The following is a 17,788-nucleotide window of genomic DNA, read 5'->3' as shown; positions in this document are numbered from 1 at the left end:
TTAACCCAGTGAGACCCATTTTGGATTTCTGATCTCCAGAACTGCAAGATAATAAATCTATGTTGTTTTAAGCCACCAAGTTTTCGGTACTTTGTTAACAGCAGCCATAGGAAACTAATACAATAGGGTACCCAGGGACCCAGACCCCTGTCGGATAGTGATCCTCCTCAGTGCTACAAACACCACACACTCACACACACATGGCTTATGCCTTCTATCTTCCCATCTCTGCCCAAAATATCACCCCACACACCCCAAGCCTAGCAGTGTGCTCCTTTTTCTTGTGTGTGTGAGGAAGACTGGCCCTGAGCTAACATTTGTGTGAATCTTCCTCTATTTTGTATGTGGGATGCCACCTCAGCATGGCTGATGAGCGGTGCATAGGTCTGCACCCAGGATTCGAACCTCTGAACCCCGGGCCACTGAAGCAGAGCACATGAACTTAACCATTACGCCACCAGGCTGGCCCTGAGTGTGCTCAATATATCTGTGACTGTGATCCCCACCTGAAGTTGAGTACAACCTTTTCCTGGACCTGGAGGGCATCTTATAGCAGACCAGAACTAGGGTTTTTTTAAGTCCAGCCCAAAGCAAACACCTCCACAGACCAAGCACATGCCCAGACCTGAGCTCCAACCTGATGCGCAGAGGCTGCGAGCCTCCCAAACCACCTGGCCTGGGCATTTTACTTCTCAGCTTTCGGCTTCAAGAATTCTGTCCTCTGCACCTGGCAGGACCCAGGGAAGATTCCAGGAGGAAGAAGCTGGGTGACGAGGGGTCCGCACAGGAGCTGCAGTGTAGAGAATGGGCAGCCCTCTTTGACAAATGGGGAAACTGAGACCAAGGGGGGGGTGGGGTGGGTTAAAGGCTGCCTAGGTCAGCTATTAGGGGTGGGAACCCAGGGCTCCAGTAAAAGATGGGGTGGGGGCCCAGGTAGAGGGGAAAAGGCCTGAGGATAAGGGAGCCCCACAACCTGCAGCGCCGGGATGGGGCGGGGCCGGCGTTCCAGGTATGGGGGCTGGGCTTAGGGAAGGGGCGGGGCTTAGCTGGGAGAGGCTGAAAGGCCTAGACGGGGCGGAGCCTGAGGTGGTGGAGCGGGGCAGAGTTTAGAAAGGGGCGGGACAGGTGGGGGTGGGCGGGGCCCAGCCGAGGCGGAGCCAGGCCTGGGGGCGGGGCCTACACCAGGGCAGGGGTGGACCTTGCAATGAGGATGAGGAGGCGGGGCTCACTGAGGGGTGGAATCCAGGCTTGAGCGCGAGGCGAGGGAAGGGGCCTACGTGAGGGGCGGGGCCGAGCGCAGCGTTGGGCCTGGTGGGAAGGACTTAAGAGGCGGGCAAGCTGCCTCGGCCCCGGCTACGGCCCGAAGTTGGGTGGGTGCTCCGTTGACTTCCGGGAGAGATCTGCGTATTTCCGGTTAAGATGGCGGCGCCCACCAGAGTCAGGTGCGGGCGACTCTGTTTTTAGTAGCGGTCGCGACTCGCTCCCGGGGAGGTGAGGTTCGCCCCGCTCTGGCTCCTGTCTTCGGAGAGGAAGGAGGAGATTTGTTGCTGACGATCAAAGGGAGGGCTTGTTGCTACGGAGGCAGGGCCGTGGCGTTGCTAAGAGACGGGAACGCGTGCAGTGGAGATGGGGGAGGGGGTTGCTAGGTTGCTAGGGAGAGTGGGTGGGGCCTGTTATTAGGGAGGAAGGAGGGGCTTGTGACTTTGGGGAAGGGTCCAGTTGGTATGAAGGGCGGAAAGGGGACTGTGGTTAAGGGGGGTGTGGGCAGAGTGGTTCGGGGTGATGGGGGCGCGCCGAGCTCCCCTAAAACGCCACCTTCTCAGCAGACCCCCAGGAGTCAACCCGTCAGGACGCCAGAGCTACTTCAGCGGTGACCACTCCTATCCCCAGCACATCCTTCCCTTCTTCACAAACAGCCCATGGCGAACCAAGACTCGACGGGCAGCCGCCTGCCCCTGGCGCTGCCCCCGGCCTCCCAGAGTTGCTCGTCAGGGGGCGGCGGCTCCTCGGCGGGGGGCTCGGGCAACCCCCCGCCCCCGCGCAACCTCCAGGGCCTGCTGCAGATGGCCATCACGGCGGGCTCTGAGGAGCCAGACGCCCCTCCGGAACCCATGAGTGAGGAGGTAAGCGATGGGGAAGCTGGGGTGAGGGGTGTGGGGACAGATATATCTTGGGAAGTGTGGCTTGGGGGGCTAGAAGCTGGGGTTTTCCTGGGTAGGCGGCAGGAGTCCAGGTGTGAAGGCATAGTTCGCTATGTTTGTGCCAGATGGGCTACTGTAGGCTGAAGGTCAGATCTCAGAAGTGTCTGCAGAGGCAGATTCCTGGGTCCCAGCACTGTGCTGGGAGGCAGAATAGCTTCATGGTAAAAAGAAAAGGCCAGGGTCTCCAGAGCCAGACAGACCTGGATTCAGCATTATCCAGTTGTGTGACCTTGTGCATATCACTTAATCTCTCTGAGCCTCAAGTTCTTCATTTGTAGGTTGATGATGCTAATGAGAACAGCAGTACTACTTAGAGTAGTTCTGAGGATGCAGTTGAAGTAGGGCCCCACACAGTGCCCGACAGGTAGGCTGTGCTCCTGAAGGCAGTGGACTGTTCTCCTTAAGAGCACCAGTCTGTGGACAGGCTGCTTAGGCTTTGCGGATTGCTGACTGTGTGATCTTGGGCAAGTCATAAGCTTTCTGTGCCTCGATTTTCTTATCTGTGCAGGGACGATAACAATAATACCTCGTAGGGTGGTTTTGGAGATGAATAGCAATATTTGTTACACAGTCATGCGTTGCTTAACAACGGGGATACATTCTGAGAAATGCCTGGTCAGGCGATTTTGTCAGTGTGCGAACATCATAGAGTGTACTTACACAAACCTGGATGGTATAGCCTGCTGCACACCTAGGCTCTGTGGCACTAATCCCATGGGGCCACCGTCGTATATGCAATCCGTCGTTGACTGAAATGTTGTTATGCGGCACGCGACTGTTGATAATGTTTTGGTGGCCGTGGCGATTACAGTAGACGAAACATTGTGCTAATCCAGTTACATCCATGATGTCATTGAACCTTTAGGACAGGGAGGTAGGAAACAGGCACAGAAAGATTAAGCATCCTGCCCGCATTTATCCAGGACTGTGACTACAGAGCCCTCATGGGAGCACTCAACACAGGGCCTGGCCAAAAAAAACAAAATTCCAGTGGCCGTTTCTCAGCTCTCATCTTATTTGACCTACTAGCAGCATTTGAATTCTCCCCCTCCTTGATCTCTTTTTTCATTTGGCTTCTAGAACAACACAGTGTCCTGGTTTTCATCCCACTCACTTGCCCTTCCTCCCCATGTCCTCTGTTGGTTCTTCCTGGTTCCCCAGCCTCTCAGTGATGGAGCACACCAGGACTCTGCCCTTATCAGTGCTCACTGCCCATGTGACCTCATGTTGTGTTGGGGCTGTACTCTAATGCCTCTCAAGTTTATATCTCTAGGTCACTGGTTCTCTACTGGGGGCGGTTTTGTCTCCCAGGAGGCATTTGACAGCATGTGGAGATATTCTGTGTTGTCACAAACTGGGGAGGCTGCTATTGGCATCTAGTGGGTGGAGGCGAGGGATGCTGCTCAACATCCCGCAGTGCACAGGATGGCCGCCACCAGAGAACATCCAGCTCAAAGTGTCAGTAGAGCCGAGAGTGAGAAATCCAGGTCTAGGCTGGACTGCCTCCCTGAGCTTCAGGCAGCCTACTCAGTATTTTACCTTGGGTGTATAATGGATCCCTCAAACTTAACATGTTCAAAAATGAGCTCTTGGGGCCAGCCCCATGGCTTAGCGGTTAAGTGCACGTGCTCTGCTACTGGCGGCCCAGGTTTGGATCCCGGGCGTGCACCGATGCACTGCTTGTCGGGCCGTGCTGAGGTGTCGTCCCACATACAGCAACTAGTAGGATGTGCAACTATGACATACAACTATCTACTGGGGCTTTGGGGAGAAAAAAGGAGGAGGATTGGCAATAGATGTTAACTCAGGGCTTATCTTCCTCAAAAAAAAAAGAAAGAAAAGAGCTCTAATCTCTGCTCCTCCCCATCCACACCCGCTTCTCCAGCCGTCTTCCCCATGTTCTTCTAGTTGCTCAGGACAAGAACCTAGGAGTCCCTGGTGCCTCTCTTTCTCTCACACCCCATAGCCAGTCTCTCTGTAGATCTAGTGTCTAGAAAAGAGTCTGTCAGTAGAAAAGATGCTCAATAGATATCTGTTGATTGAAGGAACAGTCAGCTCTCATATGTTGGCCGTTATTATTAACGACTGTTATTCATGTATTAATTATTGATAGAGGTTTTCTTCTTTCCCCCACCCTTCCGCCCCTCCTCGTCCCCCAGAGGCGCCAGTGGCTGCAGGAGGCCATGTCTGCCGCCTTCCGGGGCCAGAGGGAGGAGGTGGAGCAGATGAAGAACTGCCTCCGAGTGCTGTCCCAGCCCACGCCCACCTCGGCCAGCGAGGCTGAACTGGCTGCCGACCAGCAGGACCGCGAGAGGGCCCTGGAGCTGCTGGCCGACCTGTGTGAAAACATGGACAACGCAGCGGGTACACCGGGCCCGCCCCAGCGCACCGCCCAGTTGCCAGGGCCCTGCCCCTTCTGCCTCCTGGTCTCCCTTCTGTCTCTTGCCCCCTCCTCAGCCCCGTGTCCTGCTGCGGCTCAGCCCTTGTCCTTTGTCTCAGGGACCACGCTGCCGGCCTGCTCCCCAGCCTCCAGCCTCTGCCTCTCCAGTCTGGCTCCAACTCAGGCCCCAGATGGGACTTCTCTGTCCCTCCCTGCTTTGGCCCCTTGCCACCAGGAGCAGTGATGGCACCTGCTCTCACCCCACACAGCCAGCCTGGCAGCAGGTTCAGTCCACTACCTCCCTGATAACTGGCCATTTTGCCCTCGTCGGCTGGGAGTCCACCATCATTCCCTAGAACATGAGAGAGGAGGCGGTTCTGGGCAGAGTGGTCAGAGAAGGCAACATTTGATCAGAGACTGGAAGTGAGGGCATGAGTTGTGGGACTGGCTCTGGAAAAAACATCCTAGGCAAAGGGAAGGGCCAGTGCAAAGGCCCTGAGGTCGGAATGTGCCTGGCGTGTGCACGAACAGCAGTGAGGCCAGCACGGCAGAGTGGAGTGAGGGATGAGGGGTAGGAAGTGATGCTGGGTGTGCAGGGCTTACAGGCCGAGGTAGGCGCGGTGAGTTTTATTCCAAATGCTGTGGAGCCCGTAGAAGGATGAGACCTCACTTCCATTTGGAGGGGCACGGTGTAGTCATTGAGGGCTGGATTTGTCTATTCTGGAGGTTTCATGTAAATGGAATCATAGAATATGTGACTGGCTTCCTTCACCGAGTGTGACATTTTCAAGGTTCTTCCATGTTGTAGCCTGTACTGGAACTTGATCCCTTTCTGTGGCTGGCTAATACTCCTCTGTGTGGCTAGTCCACATGCTGTATCCGTTCATCAGCTGCTGGGCGTTTGGGTCATTTCCCCCTTTGGTTATCGTGAATAATGCTGCTGTGAACCTTGGTGTGCAAATATCTGTTCGAGTCCCTACTTTCCATGCTTTTGGATATACATGTCGGCGTGGTCACATGGTGACTCTGTGTTTAACTTTTTGAGGAACCGCCAAGCTCACCAGTACTGCTTTATTTACAAAACAGGCAATGGGCCGTACTTTGCTCACCTCTGGTCTTGTGTGTGCTTCTTCCACAAGGGATGTTCTGATTGTCACAAAGACTGGGGGTCAGTAATGGCATTTAGTGGGCTGGAGCCTGGGACCCTGACCCCCTAAATGCTGACATTGTTGAGACACACCGGCCTTGGAGGGGCCCCCGGTTGGGTGCTGGGAGAGAGCCAGCACTCGGAGGTAGGTCACCTGGGAGCCGGCCGCCCGTCCAGCCTCACGTGGTGTATTAGTCCATGCATTTGGGCTGTCAAGCAATGCACCACAGGCTGGGAGCCTTAAACAACAGAAATCTATTCTCTCACAGTCCTGGAGGCTGGAAGTCCGAGATCAAGGTGTTGGTAGAGTTGGTTTCTTCTTCTTTTTTTTTTTTGTGAGGATATCAGCCCTGTGCTAACGTCTGCCAATCCTCCTCTTTTTTTGCTGAGGAAGACTGGCCCTGGGCTAACATCCATTCCCATCTTCCTCCACTTTATATGAGACGCCGCCACAGCATGGCCTGACAAGCAGTGTGTTGGTGTGCGCCCGGGATCCGAACCGGCGAACCCCGGGCTGCCGCAGTGGAGCGCGCACACTTAACCGCTTGCGCCACTGGGCCGGCCCCGAGTTGGTTTCTTCTGAGGCTTCCCTCCTTGGCTTGTAGATAGGGGTCTTCTTCCTGTGTCCTCGCGTGGTCTTCCCTCTGTGTCTGTGTCCTAATCTCCTCTTCTTATGAGGCACCAGTCATACTGGATTCGGGCCCATCCTGTGACATATTTCACCTTACCCACCTCTTTAAAGGCCCTCTCTCCAAATGCAGTCACATTCTGAGGCTGGGGGGTTAGGGCTTCAACTTGTGAATTTGGGGGGGACATAGCTCAGCCCTGACATCAGGCCTCCCTCTCCCGTCTCTCCGGCATAGACTTTTGCCAGCTGTCGGGCATGCACCTGCTGGTGGGCCGGTACCTGGAGGCGGGGCCCGCGGGGCTGCGGTGGCGGGCGGCGCAGCTCATCGGCACGTGCAGCCAGAACGTGGCGGCCATCCAGGAGCAGGTGCTGGGCCTCGGCGCCCTGCGCAAGCTGCTACGGCTGCTGGACCGGGACTCCTGTGACACGGTGCGCGTCAAGGCCCTCTTCGCCATCTCCTGTGAGTATCCCTCGGGCTGCCTGGGAGGGGCACGGCTCCCCTGGCTGGGGGCAGAGGAGAGGGGCCTCATTTGTCCGTTTGTTCCCAGCACCTGTCGGGTCTCTGTGCTGGGAACAGAGCAATGACCTTGCCAAACCCCCTGCTAGTCAGAGAGCCAGATCCTGCCTGCGGAGGAACGCAGCTCAGCTTAAGTGCTCTACGCCCACTGGGGTTCTCAGCTTCGGCACTGTTGACATTTGGGGCCGGATCATTCCTTGTTTTAGGGGGGCCTCTCCATGGGGCTGCTTGAGTGTCCTCACAACCTGGCGGCTGGCGTCCCCCAGAGAGCGATCCAGGATGCCAGGCTGGAGCTCCAGGGACTGCAATGCCTTTTTTTTTTTCAACTGATGTAAAATTCACATGGCCATTGTAAAGTGCGCATTCCAGTGGCATCTGTCTTTTTTTTTGGTGGGGGGTGACTGCAGGGCATGCCACTGTGTGGCAGCTACCATTTGGTAAGTTCTTAGAATGGCCAGCCTGGTGCTACAAGCCATTTGCAGGGCATGGTGTCCTGGCTCCTGCTTGACGTCACTGCGCCCCCTGCTCCACCCGTGAGGGCACGGAGGCTCGCAGAGGTTCCCCTGCCAGCCGCCGCTCCTGTGTGCCTCTTCGTCTCCACAGAGAAAGGGTTTTGGAAAGATGCAGACCAAGAGAGGGTCAGATGGAGGAGTGTGAGACAGCTCAGAGGACGGGACGGGGTGGGGGGTTGGAGTGGGGAGGAGGGAGTCCCAGGGGGGATGCACGCCCTGCACCTCCCTTTGCTTAGCCTTCTTCAGGTAGACGTGTGGGCCTTGGCGATGACTTTGGCTTTTCACTGCGATGGCAGGAACCAAGGTGCATTTAAAGGGAACAAGGCGATGGAAGGCGGGAGGTTGGTTAGGACGTCACAGTGATAACCTAGGTGAGAGATAAACGGGGAGCGAAGCAGCTATTCTGAAACGGGGACGATTGTCCCTGCAGGGGACATCAGGCAATGTCTGGAGACACGTTTGCTTGTCACAAGTGGGGGTCTGGGGGCTACTGGCGTCTAGAAGTTGCAGGCCAGGGCTGCTGCTCAACATCCTACAGTGCACAGGGCGGCCCCCACCGCACAGAATGATCCGGCCCCAAATGTCAGCTGTGCCTGGTGGAGAGACCGTGGGGTAAAGGGAAGCGCTTGCTCCTGGATATGTCGTGAAGGGGAGTGAAGGGATGTGGAGGCTCGTCATGTCTTCTTCTCCCTGTTGGGTGTTCTTTTTTTTTTTTTTTTTTAAATTCAATAACATATTATTTAATCCTATATATCCAAAATATTATCATTTCAACCCATCATTAATATGGAATATTAATGAGATACTTTACACCTTTTTTCATGCTAAGTCTTTGAAACCTACTCTTAAAGCACATCTCAACTCAGACGCTGCATTTTTAGCGGTCAGCGTAAAGGGTAGTTCTGGTGAGGGGACAAAGTTGTGTCTAGTGGGAAAATATTTTAACACTGCTTCAGTTTTTCACCTTCAGTTTAAATGAATTACACTCAAATGAGATTAATGACTCAGGGCCTCGGTCACACTTGCCGCATGTCAGGTAGTTAGCAGCTACGGGTTTCTCGTGGCTCCCGTCTGCCCTGGCCTAAAGCCTGCCCAAGAGCTGGCACCTCCTTGAAAGTGCATTCCGCAGGCCAGTTCTTATTCTGCTCAGAGGCCTTCCAGGATTCCCGTTGCCCTCAAGATGTAGCCTGGCTCTCTGGGCCTCAGTTTCCTCCTCTGTAAAATGGGATTTCTAGAGCACCTACCTCATAGAGTGGTTGCGAGGATTAAAAAATGATAATGCGGGCCGGCCCCGTGGCTTAGCGGTTAGGTGCGTGCGCTCCGCTGCTGGTGGCCTGGGTTCGGATCCCGGACGTGCACCAACGCACCGCTTCTCCGGCCATGCTGAGGCTGCGTCCCACATACAGCGACTAGAAGGATGTGCAGCTATGACATACAACTATCTACTGGCGCTTTGGGAGAAAAAAAATAAAATTATAAAAAAAAAAAAAAAAAACCCGATAATGCTTCTGTCAGTGGATGAATGGATAAACAAAATGTGGCATATCCAGACAATAGGATACATTCAGCCATAAAAAGGAGTGAAGTGCTGATTCATGCTGTAACATGGATGAACCTTGAAGACAATTTGCTGAATGAAAGAAGCCAGACACAAAAGACTACATAGTGTATGATTCCATTTATATGGGATGTCCAGAATAGGCAAATCCGTAGATATAGAAAGCAGACTAGTGGTTGCCAGTGTGGGGAGGGATTGCTAATGGGTATGGAGCTTCTTTTGGGAGTGATGAAAATGTTCTAGAGTTAGGTAGTGGTGATGGCCGGACAACTTTGTGAATATACTAAACACCACTGAGTTGTATACTTTAAAAGGGTGAATTGTACGGACTATGAATTACATCTCAATAAAACATACTTAAGAAGAGATAGTGTTGTGAAGTGTAGGCCCATAGAAATCAATGATGATGATGGTAATGATGATGATGGTGATGGTGATGACAGTGGTGATGGTGATCATGGTGCTGGTGATCGTGGTGATGGTGATGACAGTGGTGATGGTGTTGATGATGTCGGTGGTGGTGGTGATGGTGGTGGTGACAGTGGTGGTGATGGTGGTGGTGGTGGTGGTGGTGGTGGTGACGGTGGTGGTGATGGTGGCGATGATGGTGGTGGTGATGTCGGTGGTGGTGACGGTGGTGGTGATGGTGGTGGTGGTGATGGTGATGACAGTGATGGTGATGACGGTGGTGGTGGTGGTGATGGTGGTGACGATGATGATGGTGGTGGTGGTAGTGGTGACTGTGACCTTGAGGCCCCACCCTCTCCCTCTTCCCAGGCCTGGTTCGAGAGCAGGAGGCCGGGCTGTTGCAGTTCCTCCGCCTGGATGGCTTCTCCGTGTTGATGCGGGCTATGCAGCAGCAGGTGCAAAAGCTCAAAGTCAAATCAGCGTTCCTGCTGCAGAACCTGCTGGTGGGCCACCCTGAACACAAAGGTGGGGCAGCCAGGGCAGAGGGAGGGCGCAGGTTGTGGGGAGGTTCCCAAGGGAGGGCAGGAGGGAGAGGGGCGGGAGAGTGCACAGGGGAGGGGTGGGACTGCGCCTCTGACCCCCAAGGCACTTCCCCCAGGAACCCTGTGCTCCATGGGGATGGTCCAGCAGCTGGTGGCCCTCATCCGGACAGAACACAGCCCTTTCCACGAGCACGTGCTGGGAGCCCTGTGCAGGTGCGCTGGGCCGAGAGGAGAGGCCTTCCCCGTGGGGATGGAGGGTTTAGGGTCAGAGAGGAGCAGGAGTCGCGGTGCTGGCCCTCCCTTAGCCTCAGTTTCCTCACCTGTAGGGGCTGACACAGCAGCCTGGGGTGGAGGGGAGAGTCTTTCTTACATGCCACTGCCCCACACACAGTACGAGCAGATTAGTGTCTAAAAAATGGACAGAATGGAGCAGTCAAGCCAGCGGGCAGCAGCTCTCGCGTGTGGAGTCGGCTCTAGGCCAGGCACTGTGCTAAGTGCGCTGTTTTGTACAAGTCTCATCTTAGTCCCTGGGGCGGGGTGGGGGCAGTAGTGAGGTCCATCTTGCAGATGGGGAAGCTGAGGCCCAGCGCGGGGAAGCGACTTGCCCAGGCTCCCGTGGGAGTACTGGGGGGTGGGCCTGTGCAGAGGGAGGTTCCAAGGACTGCTCTTCTCTCCCTGCAGCCTGGTGACAGACTTTCCCCAGGGCGTGCGAGAGTGCCGGGAGCCCGAGCTGGGCCTGGAGGAGCTCCTCCGCCACCGCTGCCAGCTGCTGCAGCAGCACGAGGAGTACCAGGTACGGGCTGGCAGGGGGCCTGGCTGAGGGGACCCAGCCGGGGCTCAGCGGGAGGGACCAGCCCTGTCATCCTTGCCATCGGGGCCTCTGTGGTCTGTTCGTCCATGCTTTCGTTTACATTATCTTTTTATTCGTGTGTTTCTCTAGTCATCCATTCAGCAGACAGTTACTGCCCCTCCCATGCACCTCGTGCTGTGTTAGGACAGCAGGGAGAACGTGGAGCTTGGAGTTTCTTAAAGTGCTAACACATTAATTTATTATCCACATTATTTAATATAATTGTCTACATCATATCATTCAAATAGTTAAATATTTATTAGGTTGATAAATAATAAGTAAATGATAAATAGCAACCAATTAAATATTTAAATAGAAAGTAACAAATACATGATAAATAACAGATATTTAATTAGATAATAAGTAACAAGTGGTATATAACTCACTACATGGTTAAATAGATAAGTAAGTAAATGATAAATAATAACTCGTTAGGTATTAGATATTAAGTAACAAATAAGTGATAAATAACTCAGATATTTAATTAAATAGATGAGTATCAAATAAGTGATAAAGAGCAACTAATTATTCAGATAATTATTTAATTATTAAATGATTCTGTGATTTAGGTAACTGATCATTAAGTAGTTTACTCACTTGTTGAAGTACCGCCCAGATGGTGCTGCTTCAGCAAAGCTGAGCGCAGTGAATGTGCCGCCCTCCTGGGCCGTCCGTCCCAGGAGTCCATTCCTCCGTGGACACCGTCAAGCGTTTACAGAGGGGTGCTGGACGCTGGGTGCGAGGAGCAGGGGTGACCAGGAGAGGCTCTATGCCCACCCCTGGGTGCTTGCCCTGTGCCCTTGTCATAGGAACCCATGGAGATATGTGCCTGCAGGCTGTGGGGCAGGGGGGCCCAGGACCTGGCCTGGCCTGGGGCTTCAGCTGGGGAGCATGTCAGTGATTGCTTGATGCATTTGTGCCTTTGTCCCCTGAGCCTCTGGTGGGCCAGACCCTGGCACCAGACCCGTGAGGACCAACCTGGTAAGGGAGGCGTCATGTGAGCTGACCAACACTCCTATTTTCTTTTTTTCTTTTTTGTGAGGAAGATCAGCCCTGAGCTAACATCCATGCTAATCCTCCTCTTTTTGCTGAGGAAGACTGGCTCTGAGCTAACATCTATTGCCAATCCTCCTCCTTTTTTCCCCCAAAGCCCCAGTAGGTAACTGTATGTCATAGTTGCACATCCTTCTAGTTGCTGTATGTGGGACGCGGCCTCAACATGGCTGGAGAAGCGGTGAGTCGGTGCATGCCCGGGATCCAAACCCGGGCCACCGGCAGTGGAGCGCGCGCACTTAACTGCGAAGCCATGGGGCTGGCCCTCCTATTTTCTTTTCAAAAAAATTTTAACTGCTTTATTGAGGTATAGTTGACGTAATAAACTGCACATGTTGAAAGTGTGCAACGTGAGAAGTTGTGACACACGTACACACCCGTGGAAACCTTTGTTCTTCCATCCCTCCATTTGTTAGGGGCGGGTGCCTGACCTGGACGCTGGGGATTTGATGAGGAGCAAAGGGATACAGACTTGGTTCTCATGGGGTTCATACGGTGACAGATACACACATAAACAAACACACACAGATATGCATTTACAAATACACACATACATATCTAGTGTGTGTGTGTATGTATATGCATGTATAATATAGGTAATATGTGTTTATTTATTTATTTATTTTTGTGAGGGAGATTAGCCCTGAGCTAACATCTGTTGCCAATCCTCCTCTTTTTGCTGAGGAAGATTGGCCCTGGGCTAACATCTGTGCCCACCTTCCTCTACTTTATATGTGGGATGCCTGCCACAGCATGGCTTGATGAACAGTGCATAGGTCTGCACCCGGGATCTGAACCTGCGAACCCTGGGCTGCCGAAGTGGAGCATGTGAGCCTAACCACTATGCAACCGGGCCAGCCCCAATATATATATATGTAGAGTTTAACATATACTGTTTATAATATGACATCAGGGAGTTAGAACTCCCATGAAGAAAAATTAAACTGGTGAGAGGATAGCGAGTGCTGGGCAGTGATATTCTAGGTAGGGTTGTGTATTAGTTTCCTGTGGCAGCTGTGACAGATTACCACAAACTGGGTGGCTTAACACAGAAATTTATTCGCTCACAGTTCTGGGGACTAGAAGTCTGAAGTCAACGTGTCAGCAGGGCCGTGCTCTCTCTGAAGTGCTTCCCTCTAGGGAAGAATCCTTCCTTGCCTCTTCCAGTTTCTAGTAGTTGCTGGTAGCCCTTGGTGTCCTTGGCTTATAGATGCATCACTCCAGTCTCTGCCTCCGTCATCACGCGGCCGTCTCCCCTGTGTGTCTGTGTCTTGGAAATCTTTCCAGATGTGTAAATAGAGGTCTGCTTTAATTCCAGTGTAATTCAGTAATACAATTGCATAGTATTCTGTAAGGTGACTATATCATGATTTAGCCAGTCCTCTTTTTTAAGTATTTTTGTGGGCACTGGGTAAATTAAATTTTACCGATGCTTTTTGAATAGGTCCCATAGTCACGTGGTTCAAAATTCAAGGTGCACAGGAGGGTAAACAGTGAAGTCTCCCTCCTACCCCTGTCCCTGGCCACCTAGTACCTCTCCCAGTTCCTCCTGTGGCCTTCCTGATATATTCTGTGCACAAAGAAGCAAATGTGCATATAAATTCTTTTCCTCATCCTCTCTCCATTTTGTGCCGAATCAGTGACCACTGTTCTGCTCCTTGCCTTATTCCCTTTCACAACATCCCCGGGAGGAGTGCGCTGCGTGTTGGAGCCCACGGCTCTTTCCTCTTTCGTTTTGTAGCTGTATGGTAGGGATCGTCTCTTTCCTGTAACTGCCCCTCTTGATGGACATGCAGGTTGCTTCCACTCTCTCGCTACCACCAACTCTGCTAAAAGAATAACCTTTTACATATGTTGCTTATACTGTGCGTGTGTCTGTAGAACGATTTCTAGAAAGGGAAACGCTGGGTTAAAGGAGGTTAAAGGTGAGGTTACAGGGTTAACCTATGGTCCTTACCTATGGCCAAGTTGCTCTCTATAGAGGTTGAACCGGTGGACACTCCAGCCACAAGGGTGCCCACCTTCCCACATCCTGGCCAGGACAGGGTGGCTCAACCATTTGACCTTTTTTCAAGCTGATTGGTGAAAAGTAGTCTGATCCAGTTTACATTTGCATTTCTCCCCTGAGTGAAGTTGGACATCTGTTTCCTTTCTTGTGAACCACTCATTCATATCCTTTGCCTATTTATCTATGGGGTGGTGGTTTTTGCAGTTGATTCATTACAGCTCTTGAAGTATTAAGTATGTTAGCCCTTTGTGATGAGTCACAGATATGTTTCACCCCAAATTGTTCTTATTCTTTCATTTCTGTTCCTGGCATCTTTTTGCCATGCAGATACCTTTTATGTTTATGTGGTCCAACCTATGAGTGCTCCATTCTTGGTTTCTGGGGTTTGTATCTGTGGAAAGGGTTTTAAAGAGGGATTAGTAGGGTTCGGTCATATCTGGGAGTTAGAAAGAGCCCAAGGGGGCTGATGTGAGGACAGACCAGTGGAGTGAGACAGGAGGCTGGGAGGCCCTGGATTCAATAGTCCAGACACAGTGAGAAGAGAAACAGTGAGTCATGGAACTGAGCAGAGGTCACAGAACCCTGGGTGGCTTCTGGGGGCCAGGGTCTGGGGGGGGGGCAGCTGGGAGGGAAGAGGAGCCATCTGTGAGTGCAGATTGTGCTGGAGGTAGGGGCCGGCTTCTGCACTCAGGGCTCCCGCTCTCACCCCCCGCCCCAATGCAGGAGGAGCTGGAGTTCTGTGAAAAGCTGCTACAGACCTGTTTCTCCAGCCCAGCAGACGACAGCATGGATCGGTGAAACCTGGTGGCTTCTCATCCCCTTTCTGTGGGAATCCCAGGCCTCTTGCCTCCCTCCCACCCACGAGGCCTTCTCCCAAGGGAGAGCAGGGCCTTGTTGGTGCTGGCCTGGGGCGTGCCAGCCCGTTGCTGCTCAGACCCCTAGGGAGACGCTGAGAAAGGCGCCGGCTCCTTGGACCCCACCTCTCACTCCCCTCCCCCTTCTCGTGTCCACGCTCTTCCAATAAAGGTGTTTCTCCTCCTCCACCTCCTTCACTGCCACCTTTGTCACCTCCCCTGGAGGGTGCCTTGGGAGGGGAGGAGGGGCCCGATCTTAGGGGACCTGGTGAGCCACGGAGGGGACGGCAGCCCAAGAAACCTGGGAATAATAAAAGTGTTGCTCTCTCAAATCCAGAGCCATCGTCTCCTTTCATTTTCCCAGCGTCTCTTAAGAGGGAGTGTAGAGGACACTCGTCCTTCTGTTTGGCCACCCATTGTCTCTGGTTTCTCCTCCGGTTGACGAATCCCTACGGGAGACGCCCGCCCCCAATGTGGAAGCCACGTTCTTTCCCAGCATCCTTTGCAGCGGTGCATCACGTGACTTCAGCCCCACCAATCACAGCCCGCTGCGCGGCCTGCCGGGGAGCCAATGCCAGAGAGGCCGGAGGGCGTGGTGGAGGCCGCTCCGTGTGCCCAGGTCCGGCCTCCGGTGGGGCGTGGGCTTCGCTCCCTACTGCCAAGCACCGAGCCTTCTCTCCAGCCTTCTCAGAGATTGGGGGGGGGGGGGTGAGGGGGGCTGGGGGTGCTGACAGGGGAGCGGGGAAAAGGGACGGACTGCCTCCCCTCCTTTAGTAAATTTCTGTTCAGTTTAGCTAAAGGAGGTTTTGTCGTTTACAACCAGGAGTCCTGACTGGTGCCATTTTCCAGACGAGGAAGCTGAGCCCCGATGGTTAATCCGTGGGCAGGTTCACACAGCCACGATTCAGACCTGGGCTAAATCCAAAGCCGTGCTTCTCCTCCCGGTTCCCTGGGTTACTAGCCCCATTTGATGCCAGACTAATTCCTCTCGTGTGGAATTTACTTGTACTCTTCGGATTTTGGAGGGACAAATTATTTTCACCCCTCTTCCCAAATTCAGAATAAATCGAAAGGTAGCTACAGGATCCGAGAATTGGAGATCAAATATTACCTTTATTACTATTAGAGCCAATCACAGAAAGTGGCTTTAGTCTTGCTGCTACTTCACCCTGGCGTTAGACGTGCTTGCTCGCCTGGTGGCAGGCAGCAGTGGGCAAGCAAAGGTGTCCCCTTGGGTGCAGGGAGCAGGCCAGACACTGGGCAGGCTGGCTCCAAGAGGAGGGAGAGCTGGAAGGCTGAGCCATGATGCCCATCCAATCCGGTGAATCATTCCTCTGCCCCTGGAAGGGTTGGAGAGGCCAGGAGAGAGACAGTACGCAATAGATATTCCTCCATATGGAAATGTGAACAGTGGGGGAATGAGCGTTCCCACTATACACTTGAAGAGGCCCCTTCAATTCTAAGACAAACAACAGCATTGTCTACCTGTGAGTTCTGACAGGCTGGAGACCCAGCCTTCAGCCCTTAAAACCCCTGCCGCTTCCCAGGTTCTTGCAGACTGACTTCATCAGCTACTCAGGTTCCATTTGGTGGTTGAATATGGCCACACACACAGCCCCTGCCCCCCGCCCCCCAGTTCCTGAGGATACGTGTTAAAACAGTGTGGCAACAATCAGACTGGAAAAACAGCAAGCCAAATGCTGGGTAAAAGACAAAAGATGTAGGAGAAAAGATGACTCAAGGAACAGAAGGAAATGCCTCACAATTGCTTCAAGCTGTACAACAACAGGAACCGAGGTCCATTTTAAAACAAGACCTCAAAGAGGAAAAGGTAAGATTGGCAAATCTAAGGAAACAAATTGAGGACTGTGCCAAATTAGATGGTTCAGCAAATATTCATTCTCTTCCATTCCAGCTTCATGAGAAAAGTACACTTTCCCACCCCATGGCGGGTGGAGTGCAGGTGCCTGCCCCATGACTTGGGGCTTGACCATGTGACTTGCTTCTACCAATGATGGTGGCAGATGAGAGGTGACCTGTGACTTGAAATGTGCTAACAGTTGGGCTTGATCTCTTGTGCTTCTGCCTTCCCTTATGAGATGGTGCCCTCGGGAGCCCACTGGTTCCAGATTATGAGAGACGTGAGGAGTGGGAACAGCCTTGCTGACCTTCACACCTGCAATTCCAAACCATGAACATGATACATGCCACCGAGGCTGTGGTTGTTTGTCACAAAGCAGTAGCTAACGGACACAAGGACCAAAAACCATCATATGTAACAAATACACTGGAAATAGCAAGGACCAGGAGAGACACGGCTGAAAAATGAAATTATTGACGTGGTAACCAGTGAATGCAGGTGGAAATGACAAAGATGAGAGCAATTAGAAGCTAACAGATGTGAAGGACAAATGCATAATTGGCTTCCTTGAAACAGAGGACAACCAACCAGAACCTGAAAATGTACTCAAACACATGATTCAATAAAATGTCCCTGAAATGAAAAAGGTAAATCTGCAGGTTAAAAAAAAAGTAAAAGTTGAGTCCTTACACACATTTACTCAACTTATCCTTACAGTGGGCCTGTAACCTGGTGCAAGTTGGGGAAAGTGAGGCTCAGAAAAAGATGAGACCTTAATGCATAGTGATACAAGGTCTAGGAGGATCCTTCCAGTCGATGTTGTTAGAGGATGCTTTGTTAGAGGACACTGGCAACAGTAAAGACACGGCCTGGGCAACCTAGAGGTGGGACTGAAGTCCCCTTGAAGCACAGAGAAGGCGTCGAGAGAAAACCGGGCGAGACAGAAGCGCTTAGCCTTGGCTGGAGAGAAAACCCGGGATGGATTCCCCAGGAGCTCGACCCTGGAGCCACAGCAGGAATATGATTGGAGGAGACAGAAGAGCGCATGGATTTCTAAAAGGAGCGAGTGGGAAGAGAAATCCTGGAGCAGGATTTTCTCTGGACTTTGGAACGGAGTCGCAAGAGAAATGCCACCGGGTGTGCAGCAGCGCCTGCGCATTGAGCTGTCTGGGTTTATTCGGGGAGAAATGGTTGGAGCAAACTGGCGCAAGCGCATCTGCAACGGAGATGTTCTGGCTGGGCGGCGTCTAGAGCGGCTGTGCCCAGCGC

At 52.8% G+C, this 17,788-nt stretch overlaps 1 protein-coding gene across 1 annotated transcript; it reads left to right on the top strand.

The window, feature by feature from the left end:
* The first annotated feature begins 1,387 nt into the window (after window positions 1-1,387).
* HSPBP1 (HSPA (Hsp70) binding protein 1) lies at window positions 1,388-14,847 on the top strand. The gene is made up of 8 exons (XM_058530305.1): window positions 1,388-1,491; window positions 1,827-2,123; window positions 4,361-4,565; window positions 6,592-6,816; window positions 9,721-9,876; window positions 10,010-10,106; window positions 10,575-10,686; window positions 14,528-14,847. The coding sequence occupies exons 2-8, from the start codon at window positions 1,920-1,922 to the stop codon at window positions 14,600-14,602; spliced, it is 1,074 nt and encodes a 357-aa protein (XP_058386288.1). The 5' UTR covers window positions 1,388-1,491; window positions 1,827-1,919; the 3' UTR covers window positions 14,603-14,847.
* The last annotated feature ends 2,941 nt before the right edge of the window (window positions 14,848-17,788 follow it).

Source organism: Diceros bicornis, chromosome 34 (assembly GCF_020826845.1).
Source record: "Diceros bicornis minor isolate mBicDic1 chromosome 34, mDicBic1.mat.cur, whole genome shotgun sequence".
NCBI classification, from domain to species: domain Eukaryota; kingdom Metazoa; phylum Chordata; class Mammalia; order Perissodactyla; family Rhinocerotidae; genus Diceros; species Diceros bicornis.
Note: the sequence above shows the minus strand (reverse complement) of the source record. Positions and strands in the feature narration are given on the sequence as shown.